At 42.0% G+C, this 26671-nt stretch overlaps 1 protein-coding gene across 1 annotated transcript in view; it reads right to left on the bottom strand.

Annotated features, from left to right (window-relative positions):
• Window positions 1–26671, bottom strand: part of LOC134431418 (acetyl-coenzyme A thioesterase-like) — a 137676-nt gene that overhangs the window by 107212 nt on the left and 3793 nt on the right. Inside the window, 12 exon segments of the mRNA XM_063179432.1 lie at window positions 2433–2493; window positions 2852–2907; window positions 4023–4179; window positions 4795–4914; window positions 7567–7717; window positions 9522–9654; window positions 12020–12121; window positions 13088–13148; window positions 16542–16625; window positions 22173–22238; window positions 23495–23647; window positions 23894–23953. Coding sequence (XP_063035502.1) covers window positions 2433–2493; window positions 2852–2907; window positions 4023–4179; window positions 4795–4914; window positions 7567–7717; window positions 9522–9654; window positions 12020–12121; window positions 13088–13148; window positions 16542–16625; window positions 22173–22238; window positions 23495–23647; window positions 23894–23953 — 1204 coding nt within the window.

Here is a 26671-nt window from a genome sequence, read left to right on the forward strand (position 1 = left end):
CTCCTTGTAAGTGAAAACACACTTCAGTAGTTTCTGAATTAAAACACTTCCAGTGGCTTCCTGATGCACTCACATGGCTGTTGGCAAAGCAATCTTAATTAAAGGACAACAAAACACTATTTTCAGCTTCTCCAGTTATAAAGCTGTGAAGAACAACTTTGACCATCAGGGAGACAATACAGATAACCTCGCAGACCACTGAATTAATGGTTTTGTCCATCTTCCTCTTAAGCAATTAGAATCTACTCAAAAATTAACCTCTTCTTTGCTACCAAGCTGGGTCCATCTCGGTAATTGTTTTTCACAGCAGGCTCACAAGCAAAGAAAATGCAAATATAGCCATTCTTTGTGCTTGGCTACAGTGGATGGAGTTCTCATTTAACCACTCCATAAAGAGAATACAGCCTCAGAGTGTTTATGACAGGTTTTGATTTCACAGGAAACAAATCTTAACCAAGCGATTTTTATCATTGTGTGCATATTTACATTTGTTGCTCTGCAGAAAAAAAAAAAAAGGGAAAAGAAGCTGCTTTAGCTACAAAAACTGGACACTGAAACAACATTTACTTTATTTATAAATCCACCTAAATTCTAAATTCATCATTCACTACAGGACATGGACACAGTCAGTGGCCCATCATGTCCAAACCAGAGACACTTGGTGCAGGGAATCTGGAAATGAAAATTATTTCCCCTATCTTTCCATTAAGCTATTCCAATGTTAATCTCTCTGGTGCTATCTCTCCCCCCACTTTTAGCACTTACTAAATGTAGGGGCCTGAGTTAACTTATGTATTGTAAATATATGTATGGCAGTTAAAGATCTCTCTATTGTATTAGTGACCCTGCCCTGATTCTGGTTATTGTAAATGGACTGCAGCTGTGATGTCCTTGATTGGGCAGCAGCTGTAGCCCATGGAGGTAGCTGAGATAAAAGGGGGCGGGGTGGTCAGGGAGAGCCTGGGAGAGGAGCCCTGACCGAGAAGCAACAACACCACTGCTGTGAAGATCTGCCATGAGAAAACCACCCAGAAGGTATGAGACTCAGGAAATATAATTATGCAACAATAGAAATACAACACATCCCTGGGCCCACCCAGAAGCTATGAGACTCAGGAAATATAATTATGCAACAATATGAATACAACATCTGGTGACCCCGACGTGATTCGAACACGCAGCCAAGGAAAGAAGGTATGGAATCCCCCGGACAGCTGCGAGCTGTGGCAGCCTGAGAGCTGGGACTATAGAAGTAAAGACAGCTGCGAGCTGTGGCAGCCTGAGAGCTGGGACCCTGAGAGCTGGGACTATAGAAGTAAGGACAGCTGCGAGCTGTGGCAGCCTGAGAGCTGGGACTATAGAGGTAAAGACAGCTGCGAGCTGTGGCAGCCTGAGAGCTGGGACAGATATGTGTGTGTGGCAGCCTGAGAGCTGGGACAGATATGTGTATGGCAGCCTGAGAGTTGGGACAGATATGTGTATTGTAGTTGTAGGGTTGCTAGAAGTAAAAGAGAAAAAAGAAAAAAAAAAAAAAAGAAAAAAAAAGAAAAAAGAAAAAAAAAAAAGAAAAAAAAAAAAAAAAAAAAGGGAGGATATGTATATATTCTATGTATGAGCTGTGGCAGCCAGAGAGCTGGGACTAGACAGCTGCGAGCTGTGGCAGCCTGAGAGCTGGGACAAAAATGTCTATGGTAATTGTAAAATTGGTAAAAGAAAAGGGGGAAATGTAGGGGCCTGAGTTAACTTATGTATTGTAAATATATGTATGGCAGTTAAAGATCTCTCTATTGTATTAGTGACCCTGCCCTGATTCTGGTTATTGTAAATGGGCTGCAGCTGTGATGTCCTTGATTGGGCAGCAGCTGTAGCCCATGGAGGTAGCTGAGATAAAAGGGGGCGGGGTGGTCAGGGAGAGCCTGGGAGAGGAGCCCTGACCGAGAAGCAACAACACCACTGCTGTGAAGATCTGCCATGAGAAAACCACCCAGAAGCTATGAGACTCAGGAAATATAATTATACAACAATATGAATACAACAACTAAATGGTTTCCTCACCGCAATTTTTCAGACATTCTGTGGCTGGATAAAGACAAAAACCAAAACCCCAAACTACTTCCTCTACAGGAGAATTCAGCCTTTATAACATCTGGGGATACTGAGGGATAAATCTGCAGGAGACCTTAAGGGACCACTTGTATGCACGTGTTTTAAAGACTATTTTATATCCTTCTATTGAACTCACTCTTAGATCAGTAGTGAACCATCTACTCCCTCTTTTTAAAAGAGACATTTCACTGTGTTACACATCCATCCATTCCTCACGACTACCACAAAACTTCAGAGGGGTCCACCTGTACTGCCACAGCCTGAACAGCTGCTTCACACACCCCAAAAGGTACACAAATACAGCTTTTTATGCACCTACAGATTACCTGGTTTCTCGTCTCCCAGGCATCAGAGGGCTTGTCTCCTCTGGCAGCTAGGATGCATTTACTAAAACATAATTAAAAAGAGACACAGTAGCATAAACTGGTTCTTTACACGTCTGTGTATGCTAGGAAAAATCACTTTCTATAGGTTTAAGTGTCTTCTAAATACAGGTATTTTATCAAGTTTTGGTTTGCAATAACTGCTTTTTCTTTCCAAGAAAGACAGTGAAACACAATAACCTCCAGAGCAAAGTAGTTTTGAGACAAGAAGCCTCTAACAATTTCAGTGCCATTGAAACAAAATTATTTGCAAATGTATGCCATATAACAGTCATATATATGTTAAGGGGAGTTCAATTACTTTATTTAGAGAATTATGAAATTGTTTTCAAAATCAAGACCTGCCAGTGACCCAGCTATACCTGTTGAATAGAACTCTCCTCCTGGCAACAGCTCCATAGAATCTTCTCACATCATCCTGCAGGAAAAGTGAACCAGAGAGCAACAAATCTCATTATTTTAGAACAAAGCCTGAAAAAAGACAACTAAAAATTATTTATTCCAGATGGGCAAATGCCAGAGCAAAAATACAAGCAAATAAAGAGCAATTGTGCAATGGCCTTTCCACAAGCTAACCCAGAAAACTAGTGGTTTACTTTTTGCCTAAGCAATATTCTCTGAAATTTGAAAAAAACCAATGTGATAGAAGAGTTGTATTATTGTAGCATCCTCCAGGTGCTCTTTGGTCCTAAAGCAGTTGCAGCTGGGCAGTGCACCACACACATTCTGCTCTTTCTAAACGTGCCACCCACCAAATAAACTATTAACCTAATTTATCATCATCTGGTGTTCAAAGCACAAAGGGAAATTGTATTTTTCAAAGTCAGTTTCTCCTCTTGGACAGCCTGCAGTGGGCAGTAGTAAACTTACTGCCCCAGTGAGTACATAAGACACCTTCATTCATTTGTCTAGTTCCCATCCTATAAAAAATAAGGTCTCTGATGTTAAAAAACAATTTCATTTCTGCCTACACTGGCTCTCTAAAATTCTTGTAACTGGAGCAGGAAGATTAGTGACAGGTGTTAACACAGCAAATAATTCAACAATAGCAGTCAAACTGCTTCAAGTGCTTCATGAACCACTTTCAGGGAAACATGAACTGAGATCTCCATGTCAAAGCAACTGGAAAGCCCACCCACATCATGGGATTTGATTCCCACAGACTTCTTTATTCACTCTATTTCTCACCTTTGTTAAGGGTTTATAAAAATAACTATTCACTGAATACTTATAAATTTCATCTACAGTCAGTGGAACTTGCACGAGACACAGACAAGTGGAAAAATCTCCAAACACATCAGATTCTTCTTCTCTGTGGTTCTCTCCATCAACCACAGAATCTCTAGTCATGAGGATTCTCCACGGAGCCTCTCACTTTTGGAAGACTAAAGCTGACAATAACAAAGCTCGCACTCGAGGGCAAGCACTTAATTTGGAGCTTTTCTCTCCAGCAAGAAGATGCACTGCAGTGCCCTGCTTGGTCCTTGCTTCCCCAGCAAGGCTGTGGTGCCCACCCCACTGCTGAGAGCTCACCTGAGTAGTGGGCCTGACCCTGGGGAAGGTGAATGGCTCCCCTTTGTCATCCAAAGCAGAGAAAATGAGGAATGCACTGCAGATGTGCCGCGGGTGCGGGCAGTCCTGGGCCCACTCCTCACCGCTGAAAGCCTCCACACAGACACCAACCTCCACACTGCAAGGACAGTTTAAATAAATCATTGAGCTGCTGCCAGTGGTGCAGAATCAGCCCTGAGACATTCTGGAGAGGACTGCAGTACCTGCAGGTGTGCAGGAAGCCTGACTCAAATACCTTCTGTAGCATAGCAAATCAATTACTCAATCTGGACAGGCACACCTTTGAAATAAAATAAACGATGGCAGTAGATAAATAGTGTTACCAAAAATAAGCATTAAATAGAATGCAATCTGTCAATAAATGCCAAGATGGGAAGATCCTTGCAAGAAGCTGGAATCTTCTGAGGAGTCAGATCTCTGGGAGCAACTCAGCCCTTGAAAATCCCTGATTTTCAGAGGAATATTTATTGTCTGAATTTGCAGGAGTGGGATTTGGTGACAAATGATCTTTAAACTGAAAGTCAGAGAATAATTTCTTTAAAAAAACTTCCACTGATAAAAGTGAAACCAAAAAAAGGGCACATATAGGAAGTTACAGATACAGATACATGCCTCCAAGTCCCACCTGAAAAATAATTAATTGACTAATGAAAATCCTACTGATGAAACGTGAAACACACAGTGTAGGCTGGTGCTGGAGATGCCCAGGGAGACGAGAGATGAGGAGCCTTACCTGCTCTGGAAAGTGTTGTTGACACTGGCCTTGAACAGCAGGCGGTCATACTCAATGGACTGCCGCCAGAATGCGAACCTGTTAATTTCCTTTAGGAATGGCTGTGACCAACAGAGGCGGCTGAAACAGAAACACAGAGAGACAGACCAAAACACAGCTGTGCTAAAATCACAGCCAGCGTGACTGACCACAGAAACAGGACTTGCAGGACCTGGAAGGTCACTAAATTACACTGATCTACTCCATGCTAGCATGGTCAGCTCCAAGAGCATGTAACTCGAGCTTCAACCATCATGATACCACTTGTGTCACGCTGTTACATTTCCAGCACGTTTTAGAAACACCAATTAATTCTCACTGCTTGAGACTGCCCTCTCTCAAAGCCAGACCATGAATCCCTTACCTACAGCGTAACCGCTTACCTCACAGTTTCATTACTTTCTGCAGGACTGCATGGGGAGCAGGCCCCTGAGCAGTGTAAAAATGCCAGACCTCAAGGCCTTTAAACAATTAAAGAAAACCTGAACAGAAGGCTGAGCACCAGGGACAGTGTCCAAGCAATGCCATGTCAAGTTATCTAGTCTTAATATTAGTACTTTTTGCTTGGTTTTAGATGCTTTCTGCTAGTATGATATGAAATGAGAATTAAAAAACCCTCACATGGCTACCAGATGCAGTCTGAGTGAAAAGAATATTGTTTCCAAGCTCTCTGGAGCAGGCAAAAATCAGGTTTCTTCATCAGTTCTGCATGTATTCAAAGCCCCTCACTTTCTACTGGGAAGTCTGCGCATCACAGGAAGAGGGGACAATTTACAATATATTACATTTATTTTTAGCAACACACTGCTCTCAGTAAGGTGCCCACGTGCACATCTAGGATAGACTGTTCCATGGTGAGGTTTCCTAAATTTCAAAATACAGTTTTGTAGCACTTCTAGCTTTTAACTCAACTGCACTTTGAAAACTAATGTACCGGTATTTTTAAATGCACACAATTATCTGCAGCTAATTAACTGACTGGTACATCTCTTCAATAGTCTAATACATTGGAATTACTTTGTAATTAAATTAATTTGCTCCTCTGATTTAAAATGCTAAGCGTTGATTTTATTTACAATGTTCACTCTAAAGATGCAAACACAATAATGATGAGGAGAGGAACAAGCCAGAAATCAGGCTTAAATATTAATTTCTTTCCTGGAAAAGTACACCCTGAATGCTTTTATTGAAAATGTAAGGAATAAGAAAGTATCCATCAAGTTCAAGCTAATATTACTAATATTCAAATGGTTTTATTGCTATCTGCACAATTTTATGTATTGACCAAAAAAAGGTGGTGGGGAAGTGAGAAGGAGAGTGATTAACCTTTAAAATGCCCTGAGAATTTTATTTTTTCAGGCTTATCCCTCCTCTCCTGTTCCTCCATCACAGTTTGTGGCCATAGAAACTCTTACCTGGTGCCTTCAGAGGTAGGGTCTGAGTGGCCTCACAAAAGGTTCATAGTGAGAGTAGTTACTTCTCAAGAAAAAACTACAACATCTCTGCTTTCAACCAGCCTCTGACACCAGCTATTATTCCTGAAATTCTCAACATGAGTAATCATGTTTGACATTAATTAATTCAAAGAAAATTTGTCCAGTACTCCATTTGCTGATGTCTCCCTTCCTTTTTTAAATCTAAATGTGACTCCCACAAGGTAAAACTTATCAGATGAAAACAGGTAAATATTCTGAGTCATATTATGGCAAAAATCTGCAGCAGTCCCTTCAAGCCACTGGAATTGCACACGGGGGTAGGGTCAGTGCACTCTGTTGTTACTAAAACAAGTTGTTTATCCAACCACTATAGAAAATCTGTTGTTATCAGTAAAACCACTGGATACAAACCAAAACCACAGGAATAATGAATGGAGAAGTCATTTAATTATTAAAGATAAAAAGGGAAAACATATCTAACGTCCCTGCAGTGAATTAGGTCACTCAGTATGCAAGGAGAATTCAGACTGAAACTTGAGTGCTGCTTACAAAGAAGTTTTGTGCAGTGTCCAGGAACAGGAAGGGAGACAAACAAGGGTTTGACTCCAGGGAAGAGGAATTAAGTGATTATGTGCCTGGGTCACACTGGCAGGCAGCGTCACAAAATATATTTTGTTCTCTTTACCTGAAGATGCTCGAGCTCTTTAAACTGGTAAAATTGTTGCAAGCCATAGGATGTGCAACTCAGAGGGACAGAAAGGTCAAGTGACTTGTTGAGGGTTATGCATCCATTCTGTGCACACACCAACAAAACAGAGCCTGTTTATGTGGATCCTTTTTCTCTGACTTATTTTTCTTCTGGCATCACGAGGATCTGCAGACTAAGTTCTGGCAGGCTGTCCATTTTTGGATGCCACTTGATGCAGGGTGAGCATTGGTTTGATCCTGGTTAAACAACTAACTTTGTTTCTAAAGCACTGCACCAAGCACAAGGAGAGCAGGTTTCTGTTCCTGTATCCAATGTTAGCTTTCTGCAAAGATTCCCAGAAAGGTAACACAGCCTCTTTTGCTTTAGGCTCTGTATGTGTGACAGAATAATGCCTGAGTCTCAGTGGCATGGCATGCTGTGGGAGATGGACCACTTAAATAGTTCAAAGGCCTCCTGTAATGTGAGGAGGAAGACAAGTCACAGAGGCCTGGGTCTGTATTCTTCATAAAATAAATCCCTGTGAAACCTTTAATGTTAAAAGCACATCCACTTAGAACCACATGCAGAGACAATACTGTAGGAAAGTACCTTGCTGAGATGCTTGCCACCATCTGTATCCAATCCATTATCTGTCCAGCAGAGGTGTTCCCTTGATGGCTTGTGTGCGAAGGCAGGACAAGCTCCATGCTCTGGACATAGGTGTGCTCGGTTGAAATGGTCTGTTCATCTTCAGAAGGATCTGAAACAGAGCAGCAATGAATCAATGAATGCTTTCAGAAGAAAGCACACCCAGTGAAGAGAGCAGCTTGTTCAGACTCAGCAAAAAGACGACAAACAGAAAGGCACAGAAGAGCCTTGTGGTTTGCAAGGGAAGCAATAAGAAGCTGAACGTTTTCTCCGTTCTCCCAGGAGCTGCTACTGCCAACCCTCAGTGCATGCCCACATCCCTGTATCAGGGGCAGTTCTGTGTCATTTTTGTCAGGGGCAGTTCTGAGTCCCTGTGTCAGGGGCAGGTCCTGCAGGGGAGCAGCAGCTGAAGCCCCAGCGTGTGCTGGCTTTCAGGGGCTGTCAGAGCAGTTCAGCACCAACTCAAATGTCTGTCAAAGACTCTGCACTGTGTTTGATGGGCACCTCTACAGGTGTGTTGAATTAAGACTAGAGCAGGACTTGATTATTTCACCTTCTTACAAATTTTTAATTGCCTGAGACAACACCTGCGTGAAATGACTGAAATGAGGATCTGAACCACCTTGTATTACCCGAACAATTCTGATGTCACTTTCAAGTGTTTAGCCTTGCAGCCTCACGCTAATCTCAATTCTTTTCGCTGGTGTTTCACAGGAAAAGATTTAGGCATGAGATTACATCAAGTAATTTTAAAAGTGCCTATCTGTGCTAGGAGCTGCTTGACCTGAATTGCACTTTTGACTTGTGGCATAATTAGCTAACTTTGTGATTATGTAAGTGTGTGGACACATATGACTAACTTGTACTTTGGACCTACTCAAGGTGTTCCCTAAGATCCACTCGTCAAACAAACCTCACTTTCAGGGTATGATTTGTACATATGCTGCTCCCTAGCAGCCTTTACACACAATGTTCTCTCCTCTCTTCTCCCACTCTGCTTGTTCTGTCTCCTTAAGGAGGTGAATTAGTGCTACAATAATATCCTTCAAAGAAATTTCCAGGAAAGGCAGTGGAGACAAAACCCATCAACCTCTGATTTGTCACTCAGGTTATTAAACTGCAACCCTGTGAGACAGTTACCATGAAGACAAATAGCTTGTTTTCTTGTACCAAACATGACTCTTCAGTTCTACAAAGTCTTACTGAATTGTTAAGGTTAGATCTTTGTTTATAACAGGTTTAATCTCTCCTCAGTAAAACCACACAATGCCTGTTATTTATACATGGAGCTACAGCTCAGATTTTCCAAATACCAGCATATTTTCCTAACTGCTCTGAGTAATTTCTTTTGTGAGGGAACACAACAACTTACAAGCACAACTTTCTTTAAGAACAGAAATTACTGCCATAAATAACGAGGAACCTGTTTCTTTGTTCAGTTCTTCTAACTTTTTTACCTGTTTTGACCTCCACATAATAAAACTTCTGCTTGTTGGGAATCATCTCAGGGCATAAACATAGTTCTTACTTTCCTTTCTGGCAAAGACATGGCCATAAGCCTGAATGAATGTCATGCTTCTGTCTACATCACAACTAGTGTCACAGAAGTTTATTTACTGCTGTAAACCGGTGAAACCTCACACACAGAACCACATGAAGATCTGCATTTCACATCTATTTAATGCACACCTGGCCTTCAACCCTGTGTTTTTACATCTGGACTTTCTGAGAGACAAAGAAATACCACTCTGTTAGAGTAACTGCCTAACACACCTCTGGCACCTCTACCCACAAATCTGGCACAGACTTTTCTACCTGACACCACAACCCCAAGGAGATGTTTTGCCTGCTTTTTTCCTTCCTTCCAGCTGCTCATAAGTGTTTGTTCCACCTTCTGTGCTGAGTAGAAAACTCACCTTCCTTACTGCTCTCCTGCATCACCTTCTGAAAGACCTCCAAATAGCCCATATGGATTATGCTCCTCTCCAGAGCCAGGAAGTACTCCAGGTGGTCTTCTGGAGACTGAAGCTCTATGGGTTTTTACTCAATCTGTGCAAATGGAGAGGAAAAAAATACAACAATTCTGAATGTCACAATCGTAACAAAGTGCACTTTGAACTTTGAATGGCATCAGCATTTTCTACAGCTTTTTCCTATCAGCTGTCCAAGATGACAAGTTTAATAATACAACTAACACGGGGTATAAAGTTCAAGAGATTCTGCATTATCCTTTCAGAATCATTCATTAAAACTCAATGACAAAGTGCTTTTAGCTTCTAAATACAAACATCCATGACAGCACACAGTGTTGAAGACAGTTCTCATTTAAGAAAAAAACAAGAAATAAAAAAGACAGGAAAAGATGAACTTAATATGAAGGTTTGAGGATAGAATTTTTGAACCAGAAAATAAATACAGTTGCACTGGTCAGTGGTGTCAGTGCTAATTCCTGTGTATTTCAGTTCAATGACAAACTGCATCCAAAGCAAATGTAGTAATTTAAAGAAAATTACTCCATGTGGATAATTACACCACAGGTGACACTGAACAATCACTTGTGAGATGTGTCTAGAAGGCCTAGCCTCAGAAGCATTAAAATAATGCACAAAGCAGTGCACCACAGACAAATTCAACATTTTGTGTCTTGCAGTGCAGCCACTAATGTTTCTCAGCCTTCGACTCTTCCCTCTAACCCTCTTCCAGATTCATTGCCTCCTTTCCAGCCCTTTTCAAGAGCTTCCTAGATTTTCCCATGTGGCCCAGTTAAAATATTAAGATGGTGGTTATATTGACATTCTCTCTCTTCAACCTTAGAAACAGTTGTTTAGAAAAGTGGATTTGAAAAAAATATTCTTCAATGTCTCTGAGATTTTAGTTTGTCATGGAATTTGAACTGAACTCTCAAACTCCCTCTGGGACATTCCTGTCTTAAGCCTAATCTTAGTTAATCATCACCAATTTAATCCTGAATTAATGTCCCCAGAAATTTGGGCAAAAGGTGAACAGGTTTATGTTATGAGTATGATATCAAAGTAGGAACAAACAATTCTTACTTGATAATATTTTAGTGCTATCAGAAATTTAGCCATTAGCCTTTCAGAGACAAGAGCTGGGCTTTAGTTTTAGCAAAACTGCTCCAGTCTGTTTCTTTTCCAAACTGTGGCACATCCTCACAGAAGAGAGAGCAGTAGTGATTGGATGTATTAATTGCTCATGGGATGACTCTGCCAATCTCCAGTGGATGTTTATGACAGCCAGATGTGCTGTCATAACACATGCAGTCAGACAGGAAAGTCAGATCCATGATGTCACATTCAAGAAAGCAGAATTTTAAATGCAAAGGTGTCGCAGACATTTCTCCACAGAAATCCTTTCTTTCGGATTTCTGCGTCTTCTGGAGGCCAGAGGCCTCAGAAGACAAGGTAAACAATTATTATCAGCTGCTGGGGAATGCAACAGGGGCACCTATTTTGATTGGTGATTGGCTCATGCTTCTTGTTTATAATTAAGGGCCAATCACAAAGTGTAAGCCAGGGACTCAGTCCTTGGCCACAGCTTTGTTGTAGATTCTTTCTATTGATTCTTAGCCTAGCCTAGCTGCTCTGCAAACCTCTCTCTTTATTCCTATTAGTATAGTCTTAATGTATTATATATAATATCTTAATAAATCAAGCCTTCTGATTCAAGAAACAAGATTCACCGTCTCTCTCTCACCAGCTGCGACCCACTCAGGCGCAGTAATACAAAGGGAGTTTTTTTTTAGGAGAGTCTGAGGAGTGTCTGGCCTTCCCTACAAGAAAATTCTAAAAAGATTGTGCCTGTCTGACACAGTGATGTGAAGGCCATTGGTACCATAACTGATTTCCAAACACTGGGGAGAAGAAACAACCCTGGTGTGAAAACCAATCAACATAAATGGCAAAGAACAAATTTAGATTGGAAGTGAGCTTAAAAATAATGTCTTCTGTCTGAACAACCTCCCCAAGAGGGGAAGTAAAAGATAAAAGAGCCCACTCTGCAATCAACTTCTGAAAAGGAGAGAGACTCACAAGGATCTCCCTTTCACGGCTTGTCTCCGTCAATACTGCAGGCCTCAAAGACCTCACTTCTATAATGAACAAATGTGCAAAAGGAGATGGAAATAGAAATGGAAACAATAACAATAAAACAATAATAATAATAATAATAATAATAATAATAATAGTAATGACAGCAGCAACAACAACCTAACCATTTCAGAGAAACAAATTAGAAATAAACCCCCAGACTCTATCTCAAAAAGTCTGAACTTAATGCTTTTTTCCTATCACTGATCAGAATAAACAGTGCTTCTGCTGTGTTACATGACCAGAAAAGGTGGGTTATTTCACAGAAACTCAGTCACTCCAAGCTTAGGAGAAAGCAGGAAAAATACCTTTTCAGCACCAACTGGTTTGGCCTCATATGTTGCATATGTCACACTCACAATCTTTTCATCATTCGTTACAACATCCTCTACTGTCTCCTCTATGCCAACCTATGAGGAAGAAGGTGGTGGAAGAAGGAGACAAAAGAAGTATTTACATCATAGTCAACTGATTTGAGACAGTACGGTGCAGTTTTTATCAGTCCCTTACACCTAAAGCATAAAGGTAAAAAACCTGCTCTAATCACTAATACATATCTGGTGATCACAATATTCAGTCAACTCTGAAAGGTTTTTTAGTACCACAACTTTTATGTTTGTTTAGCATCACTTGTAGGGTAAAATTACAAAACCAGGAAAGACACTTAAAGGTAGTTTTATGGATATTATCTTCCATTTTCTTCTGTGGCATTCAGAGCCCCCATCTGAATGAGTTTCTAAGGTCTGTACGTGCAAAAAAAGTGTATTTGGGGTGCAAAGCAAAATGAAACACATGTGAAACACTGGATTCGAACCTGTGGCATAGGCCTGACACACACCAAAATTCTGATTTGTTTCTAATTTTTAGAAACTTTTGGAATACATTACCTGTGAGATGCATCACTCCCATTAATAACGATGGGATTTGGACACAGGCACAATGCACAAAAAGCACCCTCAAAGTTCAGTTCTGATTTGAAGTGATCAGGCAAGGCATTGCATACTGCCTGCAGTATGAAGATTAAGATCATGTGTACACCTGAGATATGTACATTTGTATCAAAAGTTTCAAAAATGCTTTGAACTTCACCTATTCTGTGGATCTGGCCTGGACCAACACCACCTCTCCCATCCTACCCACTACACCTGCCAAAGGCTTCAATTCTTTGGGGCCCAGCTGCTACTCTGACATGGATTATTTCACAGGAAACACACAACTGTAGCACTCTGAAAGCAGTGCCATTAGGCAGTGTTATTGTTCAGATATCTGCAGATATCTGGAGCAAATAAACCTGAAGCCACGCTGTGCTCCTCTGCTGCTCCCACCTCTGCTCTATTCCTTCAATATCTTTAGAAAAAAGAGTGCTGATCTCTTACCTCCATGCAGGCTTCGACTTGTATGTTCACCTTTGCTCTGATGGCAAGAATTTCTCCAACCCTGTTAAGAAGCGTAAGACCTTATAGCAGGCAAACAAGCAGCTTTATAAGGGCTTGAGTTTGCCTCTCTGTGTACTCCTAAAAGTGGTGAAGAACATCTCATTAATCAGTGTGTCTTCCACGCTGCACTGAGAATTCACTGAAAAAAGTGAATTTTTCACTGTTCAATTCAACACTGTTATTCTCCAGTCAGACTTGGTCAATAAAATTAGAGCCACTGCACAACCTTAATGGCGACAATGCTTCTCTCTGCTGGTGTCTGAATGGCAGCAGGTGTGCTCAGGTACACCCAGGAGTTCTGGCTTTTGCTCACAAGCACATCCTGCAGAAATCACAGAGTACATACAGCTGCAGGAGCACTCAGATACACTCCACAAGCACCTCTGGCACACAGGGGTGTGCACATGAGTAGATAACTCCAGGGAAAAAGTGCTCTTGGATGGGGAAAGAATTCATGTTCCAAGTCTTGGCCAAGAACAGGACTGCTTGTCCCTTCTGTGCTAACCTCATCCCTCTGAAAACCACTCTTCCCCATTTACCTACACAAACAACTAAACAGAATTTTTACTTTATTATCTAGTAAAAATTCTTGAGATTATGGAGTACTAGACAATTATCTAATGTGATTTCATTATACTATATATTATTTTACTATGTTTTAATTTTTTATTATATTATTTATTTTATTATTTGTTACCTTTTAAATTCTCCTTATTATGTCATCAAAATAAATTTAAATGAGGAGGTATTTTCTTTCCTTCTGGAATTCCTAAAGCACCTGCTCCATGTTGCAAAGAGGAGCAAACCTTTTTTCCAAATTAGTAATAATAATAATAATAGTAGTAGTAGTAGTAGTAGTCGTTGCTTACTAATTTAAATGAATCAAGCTGGGACATTTAAAGGTAAAGGCTTACTTAAATTGCTTATTCCACTGCAGAAGTAGGATGGGAAATGGGAAATGGGAAACAGGAAACCTGCTCTTCCAGAGGACCTGACAGGAACAACAAACTAGACAGCAATTTTCTTTTTCTTGTTCTCACCCAAGAAACCCAAGGTGGAATCCTTTGGGTGCATAGGGCAGGGGAAATGGTCAGTGAAAAGAACCAAGGCCAGCTGCAGGTGCACAGCCCTCATTAGCTTCTGCAGAAGATGTTCAGAAGCAGTTTTTGCATTATTTATTGCAAAGAAAAAGCACAACTCTTAAGGCAATTGTTCCCAACTGCACAGCTAAGGGAGCCACCAGCTCCCTCCCAGATAGGAGAGTGGTCAAAGCTACAGATTTGCAGGGGCAGAAGTCACACAACACCACACTTCCACTTAAAACTATCAGAAATTTGCCAGAATGAAGTGACTATCATTCACAGACAGAAGACTAACAACATTTAAATAAATGCAATTTAAAAACAGATGTATCAATTTAAAATCAGCAGTTCAGTAATACACTGAACTGCTGTGTATTACAGGAGAAGATAAGTTTTGAACTATATAGATGTGTGACAATTTCTCTACATAATAAACACAGAAGACTTAATCTCTGCAGAAGATTTAGTCACCTGGCTTAGGTAAATAAACCTTCCAGTAAGCCACTTACTTAAACTATTTTATTAATTTACCAGAGAGAGAAGCAAGAGCTCTTTTATTTATGCAAGATGTTTGTATAATGAACTAGATGTGGCAAAATTTAGGAAATTGCACAGTAAACTACATGAAGGATGTTAGGGATGACTATTGAAGTGAAGGGAGACGACCATCCTTTGATGCATCGAACTCGGATTTATTCATTGATCAGCCACTTTATATAATAGTGTTAATTAACTTCATGCATATTACAAAATCCAAGCTCACGATAGGCTAACAGAGAAAACTCTAACCACTCCTTTTGTTTTACAATACCTATAATTGTTTATTAAAAACAGAACCAGTGTTCCCACTGTGATATGAAAGGTTCCCAAAACTTCCATATCTGTTCCCAGGGTGCCATCTTTTCCCAGAGAGGGTGTTTCGCTTGTTATGGGAAGACTGTCTGAGAACCTTATTGTTTATAAAGTGATGCATGAGAGAGCCTAATTGTTTATAGAAATCAGCCTGGGAACTGCTTTTGGAACTGCTTTGCAACTACCTTTTACTGTTCTCTCAACTGTATGCCTTCATGGCCCTTTTCCCTAAGCCATGCTTGAACTAAACTCTCCACAGATGACCTAGCAGAGAAAAATAATTTCTTAAATAATTTCTTTCACAGTTACAAGATTGGTACCTGAAATTCTTATTACAAATGGAGCATTGGTATTACAAGTGAGAGAAGAAATAGAAATATTCAGAAACAAATTTGGAAGGAAAAGTATTTTCATCATATTCCAGAAGCTCTGTTCTGCTGTCATGGAAACAAGACAGAAAAGTGCTCTGAAACTACTAACTTTGAACTATTACACCTGAAAGGGAAACATTACCCTAACTTTAATTAGTTTTCACAAACAGGATTTTCTCCTAAGGACAAAATTAAAAACACAGAGCAAATCAAGACAAGACAAACACTTCAATATTGTGAAACAGACCAAGAAATTCTCTTTTGAGTTCCAGATTTGGTATGATCACGTTCTCTTCTTTGTCACTGGCTTTAGTTCTTACTCTAATGGGCACTGCCCTAACAGTCTCAAGTCTGAGTGGATGCTTATTTTACACTTATGAACAGTTTTTAACTGCCATCAGCCAGCGTTGCTGTTTTCACAGCCACAAAAACTGCATGTGCACTGTCCCCTGCAACCAAGCCTATCCTATCTAACCTCTCCTTAATTCCTAGATTGCCCTGTGTGAAACCACACTAAACCCAGAAAGTAATGGCTTTAGCTTTCTGTAATGGTATGGGTTAGGAATAAAGGGCCTGTTTCCTCTTACAGTGTCTTTTATCCCATGAAAACCATGAGAAATGGTAAAACAAGTTCAGTCCTCTGTTATTTGTAGACTCAGTTAATTCAGTGCTCAGTGAATGTAAAACATTTATCTTTTTTATAAAATAGCTGAAAGAGACAGATGTTAAGAAGTGAACCGAAAGAGACCTTGCAGCAATAAAAACATTGATAACAGTAAGTTTTATAGGTAGTATTGCTTATTTAACAGAGATAAGCAGAACTGATAAGCCGGAGCCAGATGCTATCAGTTTCTCACCAGGCATCCCAACTGCCAAGTGACTTAACAAGAGTTTATTTCTGCCCTGTGAGATGGATCTGCTCTCTGCATGGGTCAGGTTACAGGTAGAAAAGAGCAGTTTTGAGACTCAGCCCTGTGGTTGTGTAAGTCCACGGGTCTGCTGTCTCCCATTTTATAATGCCTCAGTTTATCTCTGCCAAATAAGAGCCCGCAGAAGGGAAACATCTGAGTGTTGTCAGCTGGTTTGTACCTGGCAGTCTCTCCGAACACAATTTCATCCATGGACTGTGTCCTGCAGGGCACACCAGCATATTTCTCAGCTTCAAAAGAGACACAAGGACATAGTTACCACCCTGCAGGCAGCCACTCACCCCTGCGCTGGTGCCTGACAGGCAGGCACCAGGTCCCTCTTCTTCCTGTGAGGGACCAATGCAACTCTGCAATGAGACCCTTAGGAAAAAACAGAAGCTAAGTAAGATTAAAGTTTACATTTTTTGTAATGATTCTGTTGTAAACACAGAAATCACTCTTAAATCACTGAAAATGAGCCCAAACCATCTGAAATATCAATATCACCCCTCAAAATTCCCAAATCCCCCAAAATCCCCCTCAAATCCCCCCCCCCCCTGCAAAATCCTCCAAGGACCCCTTGGGATTCTCCAGTCTTCCCTGGGACCCCCCAAAATTGCCCCCACATCCCCCAAAGCCCCCCTAAATCCCCCAATGACCCTAAAAATCCCCAACATTTCTCCTAAATCATTCAAAATCCCCCAAATGTCTTCAGGACCCCCCAGAATTGCCTAAAATCCCCCCAGGACCCTCATGGTGTCCTAAAAAATCCCCAAAATCTTCCTGGGACCCCCCAAAATCTCCCAAATACCCCCAGGACTCCCCTAAATTTCCCCAGGGCCCCCTTAGGACCCCCCAAACTCCTTTGGGAGCCCCCAAAATTCCCTTAAAATCCCCCTAAATCCACCTAAAATTCCCCAATCCCCCCAAAAATCCTTCCAAAACCCCCCAGGACCCCTCAAAATGCCCCAAAATCACCTCTAGGCCTCTTTGAGACCCCTCAAAATCCCCTCAAATCCCCGCAGGACCCCCCCAAAAATTCCCCAGGATACCCCTAGGATACCCCAAATTTTCCCAACCCCCCCCCACCAAATCCTACCAGGACGCCCCAAAAATCCCCAAACCACCCCCCTCCCCAAAATCCCCCCTAATTTCCCTCAGGACCCCCCAAACTGCTTTGGGAACCTCCAGTCTCCTTTGGGACTGCCCAAAATTCCCAAACTCCCTCCAAAATCCCCCAAAATTTCCCTCAAAATCCCCCCTAAAATCCCCTCAAATCCCCCAAATCCTCCCCAAAATCCCCCCAAAATCCACGGAGGAGCCCCCAAAAGTCCCCCAGGACCTCTCAGGGATTCCCTAAAATCCCCAAATCCCCCCAAAAATTCCCCAAATGCCTCCCAGATCTCCCCAGAATCTCCCCCAAAATCCTCAAATGCCCCTAAATCCCCCCAAAAATCCCTGGAGGACCCCCCTAAATCCACCTAGGATCCCCCAAAAATCCCCAGGACCTCCCTGAGCCCCCCCAAAATTCTCCAAATCCCCCCAAAATTACCCCAGTGAGCTCTTGGGACCCCCCCAGATCCCTGAGACCCCCCAAAATCTTCCCTAAATGTCTCAAACCCCCCCTAGAATGACCCCAGGACCCCCAAAATCTCCCAAATAACCCAAAATCCCCCCAAAATTCCCACTGCCACCTGTAGGAATCTTTTTTCAGCAGAAGCTGGGGAATATTCTTCCCCGTCGCTGGTCCTCTTCCAGACTGTGCTGGCTGCTGTCCCGTCTCGGCTGTTGAAATGGCCTGGTAAGGCTCTGGATGGCCTTGGGGCAGCCCGCGCTCCAAAGGACGAAAGGAGTCTTCAGGTTTTTCAGTTCTTCAGTGTTGTTTATTAATTATTATCTACAATATTTTCTCCCGGCCCGACAGAGGTCCGCACAGCAAGCCAGCCATGAGCACACTCTGACTCCCTCGGGGCGGCCGCTTATTTTTATACCAAAAACTACGTGTAAGATATTTACCTTTTCCTCCCAATACCTTTCACCCTTATTGACAAGTGCACATTCAGTAAGAACCAATCTCAAAGTGCCACCATCACCATCGAAGATGGATGACAAGAAGAAGAAGAAGGACAGGACATGCCCTAATTCCTCCATCTTGTCTCCTAGAACCCCCCTGTACCGAGATCCCAAAACCTGTGTTTCACACTATAATTAACCTATCCCTTCACCATTTATCCCCGTGTGATCCTCCCATCCTCATACAGGTGTTGCGTCCTGTGCAGGATCAAAGTTCAGCCACCAGACACTTCTGGCAACATTCCAGGACTTCTGAGCCCCCCAAGGGTTGTCTCGGTGACTCTGCACATCAGTCCTGATGTGCTGAGTTCCCACAGGCTGCTTGCCCAGGGAAGTTACCAGTGCTCTCCTGGGCACAGCTCAGGAGCTGCTCGGGATCTTAAAGGGCTGTGGGGGCCCCCCCCTTTGGTGGCAGAGGCCTGGCAGGATGCCCTTCAGACAGGCTGCGCTCCAAAGCAGAAATGAAGAATTTTCACTCTTCAGTATTGTTTGTTATTTCTTATCTATAAAATTTTCTTTCAGCCCGACAGAGGTCTGTAACGCCAATGACTTATTTTTAAAATTTTTAAAAGTTTAAAAGGAATAAAATAGTTAAAAAGAATAGTAACACAATTAGAGTAATAACAATTTGGACAAATTGAATTAAGACAATATGAAACAATAAAAACAAAGAGTTATGGACATCCGGGTACCTTTTCTGGGCAGCACGAGCCCAAAAAAGGACACCCATTAACAAAGGATTAACCCTTAAGAACAATAGCCTGTTGCATATTCATACACTTCATACATGATGCATAAATGCCATTCAAACACAGGATTCTGTCTGGTCAGTGTCAACTTCTTCCTTCTAACCTTAACAGCACCTTCAAGCCGGGAAGAAGTTCGTTTCTTCCGATAAGAAGGCAATAAATTCCCTTTCTCTGAAAGATTCAGGTGTCCTGTGGCTGCTATCTCTCTGTGAGCCCTTTCTGTTAAGCAAAGCATCTTACATAGCATCGTTTCTATTTTAACAATTTTTATAACCTAAAACTATATTTAACACAGTACTTAAGAAAATTAATGCAGCATTGGTTTCTAACACAACACATATAATATTCATTTTAATATTTGCGAAAAGCCAATCATAAAAGACGTGCATTTTTCACAATCCTGACTCTTGTTCTTTGCAAATCATTTGGCTTGAGCAATATTTTTTTTATCTACTTGCATCTTCTGGACTATGCTGGCAAAATAAAACAGGGGATTACACAAGTAAGAAATATAAAAACAGTTGTAACACAAATGAAAGATCCTAATTTCTTCTAATACATTACCCCACCAGTTAGATTTTAACACTGTTTTCTAATTTTTGGACTGGTACCTGGGTTATTATATGCATATATATTTTTCTTTTTTGATTTCTTTTGCTAGAGTGACTTTTCTGTGGTCATCAATTTTCAATGATCTGATATATTGAATTTTCCACAAACATCCCCTTGTTTGGCCAATAAATAGTCTAAAGCCAACCTATTCTAATACCCTAAAGTTTTCGTTTGGCTTAGATGGCTTTTACTATTCGCTTTCCTTCTAAACTTCTTCTTCAGGAAAAAAACCTTCTCGTTAACAGCAGACAAAACACACAAAAGAAAAAAACTAAAAAAACCTTCTTACTTAAGAAAAACAAACCGCTTTGTGAGGTTTGGAGAGTCATCAAATCTCTGCTTTGATTTTATCTTTTAGTGCTCGCCCGCTCCCCCTCTCTTCTCGGCCTTGCTGTCAGTGCTGTTTTTGGCCCTTGGCTGCAGGCCCGGAGCAGGGGAGAGCAGCCCCGGGCATGGGGACCCTGGGGGCTGCCCTGGGTCCCTTCTGCCCTCTCTCTCTCTTTCTCTTTTACAGTAGGATTTGTGTTGTGCTTACATGTTCATCCCAGGCATCCCCGGGCCACCTAAAGCGTTCAGAGGGGGTCTCATGGCACCTCCACAGTTCTGCACGACAACCACGGGTCAGACTACCACAAAACAAAGAAACAAAACCAAAGGGGAGGGGGAAAGAAAGGACAGCAGGTTAATGACATCCCTGTTCAATGACAACTGCTGCTGCTACGACAGGCCATGCCATTCATGCTTTCAGGATTCCCTGACCGTTGACTAAAAATTGGGATCATTAACCCCAGGGAGAAACAACACAAACAACAGAAACCGGCTAAGAATGGTTAACGTGGTTTCAGGGGGAATTATACTATTTACACATATTGAGTTCAAGTTAATGGCCAGCAAGGGTCAACTTCTAAACCAAGGCAATTCAAAATCAGAACCCCCTACTAAGATTATGAGATATTAAATGGTATTCTTTCTACCTAGATTTCATTATGTTTGTATAAAATTAAAACACATGATATAACTTTTCTAATGCACTATTACATTTCTCTTTCCATTATTCAATTCCAATAAATCACAGAATCCCAAGATGGGACCTTAAAGCCCATCCAGTGTCACCCCTGGCCTGGGCAGGGACACTTTCCACTACCCCAGGTCTTTGATAATCGAAATGAAGAGTATTTAATATGGTCAATAATGTCCTAGCAATGCTAAAAAATTAAATACCCAACACCCATAAAATCTGAGTTTATGTCCTGATACCATGACCAAAGCTTGACTGCACTACTTACAAAAAAAAATTCATTTTTCATTAAAAAAATAGCAAATTTATTTTATTTTATATTTATATATGTTTTGCTGGTCGCTCAGCAGAGATTGTGAAGAACTGCACAACTGGTTTGTAGCAAAAATACCCAAAACTGTACAGACAGTTGTGAACAGACTTGAAAGACAAAGCTATTCAATAATTTAGAGTCTAGTTGTTATTCAAACAAGAAGCCACCAGGGAGATTATCTGAAATGGGGAAGCAAAAATGCAGTGTGGACACAACAAACTGTTCCTGTGGGGGACACCACCACCCATATGCTGCTGACTGGAGCGCAGACAAAACACAGAGGAAACTCCTGGATTTGTGTTCCAGGGGTGCACTAGGCCTGTCCTTGTCCCCCCGGGACAGAGCCAGAGATGCTCAGGGGGACAAACGGTTGCCTGGACATCTCACTTTACACTAAAATCTCTGCTGCCTGTGCCAAAATTTAGATCAACAGTGGATGAAAGAAAAAGTTTACAGAATTTGGAGAGGTATTTTGGGCAAAGTTAGAAGGTATTAGTATCTTCCTCCTAAACAGCGTAATCAGCAAGGAGGAGGAGGAGGAGGAAACGCCGACTCCACTCCAGGTCTGCCTTGCCAGTGTCAGTCCTTGATTACAAAAACCACTTTTCTTAAGAAAGCAAGTGACAGGGTTATTCTTTAAATCGCAGATATTTATGAAAATGACAGATTTTTCATTTCAATTTTGTACAGCTGCAACTCATAACAGATTTTTTTTGTTTGTTTTAAAAAGGGATTATGAAAACAAGTCCTGGGAATCTCCAAGCTAAGCAAAGACAGAGAATATAGACTAAGTATAGGCCTGTCACTAAGGATAGAAAGTACCTGTGGTCCTAATGGCACTGTTCCCCTTGGAGGTGTCATCCTCTGCATCGGCCCACCCATGTTTGGATGACCTGTGAACAAAATATAAAATACATTATATATGCAATACACAACTGGTTCAGTTATGCAAGACACAATCACCTTCTACAGCTACTTTTAATGAATTATCCTTTTCCAAGTAACAGAGAAGCCTAAGGATCAGCACTGTGGAGATGTCACACTGACCCTGCTGCTGTGTGGGGTCCATCCCGCTGGGCAGGAGGGGCTGATTCCCCGGACACCTCCGAGGGCCTGAGTCAGGGAAAACACAGCGGAGAAACACAGAATGCCTTGAAATTCATGTTAAAGACACAGCACACACATTTCATTCCTAATTCCTGGATGTTTCCTCTGAGTCAGGTGTTAATGTGCTTTTAAATTCCCACATTAATCTGCCCTCTGGATTTACTGAATTAGGTTTAAAGCTCATTTTACAGGATTTTACCTGCAGCTGGGTCAAGTGGAAAAATGCTTTTATGAATGGATCTTTGTAGCTGATCCATGAGGTGCTATTTAGCATTTCAAAGCACCATCACATTTTCAGTTAAAATGTATCCTGAGTGAGCAGAATGTCAGAATGGTTTGGGTTGGAAGGGACCTTAAAGCTCATCTCCTTCCAGCCCCTCTGCCATGGGCAGGGACGCTTTCCACAATCCCAGGACCAAACTACCACCTAATCAAAATTTGGGCCTTAAAGCTGCACAACAGTTTATTGCTTCCACACCCTGCCCATCCACGCTGTACCTTGAGTAATATCAGTGCTGATAAAGCAGCAATTAATGAATTTGGCATAATGTGAATGTAGCAAGAGCTGCAGTTCACTGGGATTATGGGTTACCTTCCACTCTGCACTGCAAATACCACAGTGTGCAGACAAAAACACTTCTGAAACCAAACCTGCAGGCTGGCAGCACTTCAGCCACCACATCCCACCTGCCAGGATTCACTGAGCTCAGGCACAGAGGGTGTGAAACCCAAACCCTTGGCTCAGGGGCTCAGACACCTCTGGCTCAGATAGTATTGGGAAGTGCAAAAATCAGGAGTGAACTGAGCTACAGCAGTAAAATGTTATCAGATATTAAGTGCAGTACTAATGGCACTGCACAGATGATCACCTCATCAAGGTTAATGAAGTCCCTCAGGGCCTTGGTGAGGAAGTAGCCCTGGTACAGGCAGCTTTACCTGATCCCAAACATCACCTGGACAAGTCTTGCCACCTGATACACCCAGCTCACTGAAATTTAGATTTCATAAGTTCTGGTGATAGTGTATCAAAAGTAATGACAAATTTGTTGAAACTGTGTTACACAAATATAAAAAAATAGCCAGAAATGAGGCTGGGATATAGTGTGACAATCAAAAGGCAGTCCTGGAAACCAAAGTTGAACCAAACTACCTGTTCCATTTATCCTTTCTACTTTTCCCAATATTGTAAATTACCTAGTTTTCCTCTCAGAGTTCCACTGATGTTTTTCTGTCTGCTTGTCTTTAACTTTTCATCTGCTGACAACTCTTTCACCTCCTCTTTCTGCACTATGGAGAACTTGAAAACACAAATGTTCTCTACTTCCAGAACCCTCTTCTCACAGATGGGCCAGAAAAGGTCCCTGCTGACGAACAGCAGCTCATTACTCATCCTTGTCTCGCTGGCATTGCACATCCTTAGATGGCAATGAGAGAAAATTGGGAATTCAGAGCTTTTAGAAAGTTGCCAGAGTGTCTTTGGGAGCCACAGAGCACTTCATGAGACCTGTTTCTCACCAATAATCCCCACATTTACTGTGGAATAAATATAATTTGTACATCTAGCAGGGATGGGCAGGGACTGAAGCATTTGACACAGAAGTGAGTAGCAGAGGGACAGAACCCTCACCCTGGGCCAGCAGAGCAGCAGCGACCAGCCTTACCTGGTTGGGTATTCTGAGAGGTGGCCTTGGGCCTCCAGGGTACCGGGGGGACATGAAAGGCTGCAGGGAGAGAAGGAAACACTGCTGAATAATCCCATTCCTCCTGTAAATCCATCCATCCATCCATCCATCCATCCATCCATCCATCCATCCATCCATCCATCCATCCATCCATCCCACCCTGTGCCACTGCCACGCTCACACCCATCCAGCCTCAACATCCCCACAGAGAGCTCTGGACATTGTTCCACAATGTTTAGCAGTATGACATCAATTCAGAGATTCTCAGCCAACCCATCTAGCACGATACATTTTTTAACAATTTGTTTCAGCACTTTTGAGTGCAGAATATGAGAAACTGAATGTATTAATAGTGAAGAATAAACAAAAATGAAACATCTATACTTTCCACTAGAGAAGGGGGAAAGATGGAACTTTGCAAGAGAAAACAAGTGTTCTTGGGAGAGTTCAGAGGTAAGGAAGATCAAAACAATTCAGAAATACTTTTCATTCGCTTCTTCATAATAGAGTGAAAAGCACCACAAAATTTAACCTGTGGGGGCACAGATTCCCAGCTCATGCTGCAAATATTTAGAATTTTGCTGCTTTCAGCTGCCATGTCACTTCAGTGCTGTGCTCCTGCCATGCCTCCCTGCTCACACACTGGATCTCCTCTCTCACACCTCCCTTTATACCCAAATCTGGCACACCATCCACACCTTGAGATCTTGGCTATCCCTGAGCTACCTCACAGCCCACAGACAAGGCCAGGCCTCCAGATAATCAAGTGGTACTGGCAGCAAAAGCATTTAACTTCTCAGCTCGTTCCACCCCAAAGTGTGGCAATAGCCTAGAAATATAAAGAGATGAGTGGCAAATCTACAGGAAAAAGGCACAAATATCTGACTAAACAGAAGATGAAGAGGATGGCTTTGGCAAGCAGGAGTACCTACAGCTCCAGAAGAAAATGAAGAGATAAAAGCATGCTGTGTTCTGAGCACAGGGACAAAAAGACTGATTTAGACTACCAACAGCTAGCAGAGAAACTGCAATTATTTTACCAATAATTACTACTGGAATTTTTCCTATGATCTTACATCAATAAATTAATGAAACCTTTCACATCCTGGAATCAGATGAAAGCTGAAATAATGTAACCTGCATAAACATGCACTCAAATTAGTGCTAGAAAGCAATTTAAAATAGAGGGTTTATAAACTGGAGAAGAAAGTTCAATAACAATTGTGAATAGATTAATAAAAAGATACTTGAAATTATGTGCTGTAGAAGAGGGAGGCTCCTTTGTGCCTTCTCTGATGGTGAGAACCTCTGATAAGAAAGAGAAAGGGCTGTGCATGCGACGAGGCCCTCATGAAACAGTAGAAGCGTCAGGAAATTAGAATTTCAGCCATTTCCACAGAGGTCAACCGAGTGCAGCCACTCCAGTGAGGACCCTGGGTTTGACTTGTCTCCTCCAGCAAATGAAACTCAACTTTATTTACAGCTGTGCAGCTCAAAAAGAGGGAAATTTGAATTGTCTCTGAATTCAGCCATGTCTAAAGAGCAGAACCAGCCTACTAATATGCAATAGTAAGAAAAAACCTACTCCTTCCAAGCTTACAAGGATTATTACTGTAAATATTCATGTATCTATGTATTCCACTTAGGTGGAGCTGCAATCAGTGACAAGCAGATTCCAAGTAGTTCCTATGGTCTGGCTTTCCAAAAAAAATGTTACCATTACAAACTTAAATATTCTCATTTTTGTGTCAGTGACTGAACTTATCCCTGTCCACTACCAATATATTGTATATATTGTATTGCGTATTCTATATATCGTTTGTCCACAAAAAGGTCCCACCAAGTTGTTTCAAGACAACAAAGAAAATCTGTCCAACATTTTAATGAAAACGTATTAAATACTCTCAGCTGTTCATGACAGCAGGAGTGGTTTTAAAGTCCCCACACACATTATTGAGCAATGGATTCTGAAAGACACAAACTCAAGCAGCAGAAACTTTGTGCCATGTGTTTATTCACCATTTCCCTTGTCATTTCCAGAACACCTGGCATTAGTCTCTACATTAATTTCCTACTCTTTTTTTTTATTAGGAGTTGCTGGAATGTCCATTAGGGAGGAACCACTCTGGGCTTCCATTTCTTACAGCAGGCATCCTTCTCTCCTCAATTCTTGGCAACTTCTTCCCCTTCTCCTGCAGCGCAAACACGCCTGAACTTACTGGGCTCAGAATACTGGGACTAAATTAAAGCAGTGCCCACAGACCTTGAACTGGTCACTCAGATCTTGTTTATGAAGGTGAAAATAAAATGTTTGCAACTTTGTGAAAGGCTGCCCTGCTGCCGCAGGGCCCAGAGGCCAAAGGCCTGTCCCGAAGCACTGGGGCAGCTGAAGCAGGAGGCAGGAGAGCTGGGAGCAGCTGCCCCAGCGCCCAAAGCCCAGGCAAGGCCAAGCGACTGCGTTGCCCAACCCCACGCTGCCTGCACGACTTCAGCCACTGCCCCTTCTCACCATCAAGGGATTCTTGCCCAGCACTACGAGGCCTCGGAGTGCCAAGTAACGCCTGGCCATGTGCTCGCTCTGCAGGTTCTGTGCCAGGATCTCCAGAACGCTGTCACTGCATTCCCTCAAGTCCAGGCACTCGAGGACCTGAAAGGCACAGGGCAGTGACAGGGGAGCCGGCTGGCAGGAGCCCGGAGCCGCACAGGGCTGGGCCCAGGCAGCAGCACAGGGCACGGGCACTGTCCTGGCAGCTGTGC

The sequence above is a fragment of the Melospiza melodia genome, chromosome W, assembly GCF_035770615.1.
Source record: "Melospiza melodia melodia isolate bMelMel2 chromosome W, bMelMel2.pri, whole genome shotgun sequence".
NCBI classification, from domain to species: Eukaryota; Metazoa; Chordata; class Aves; order Passeriformes; family Passerellidae; genus Melospiza; species Melospiza melodia.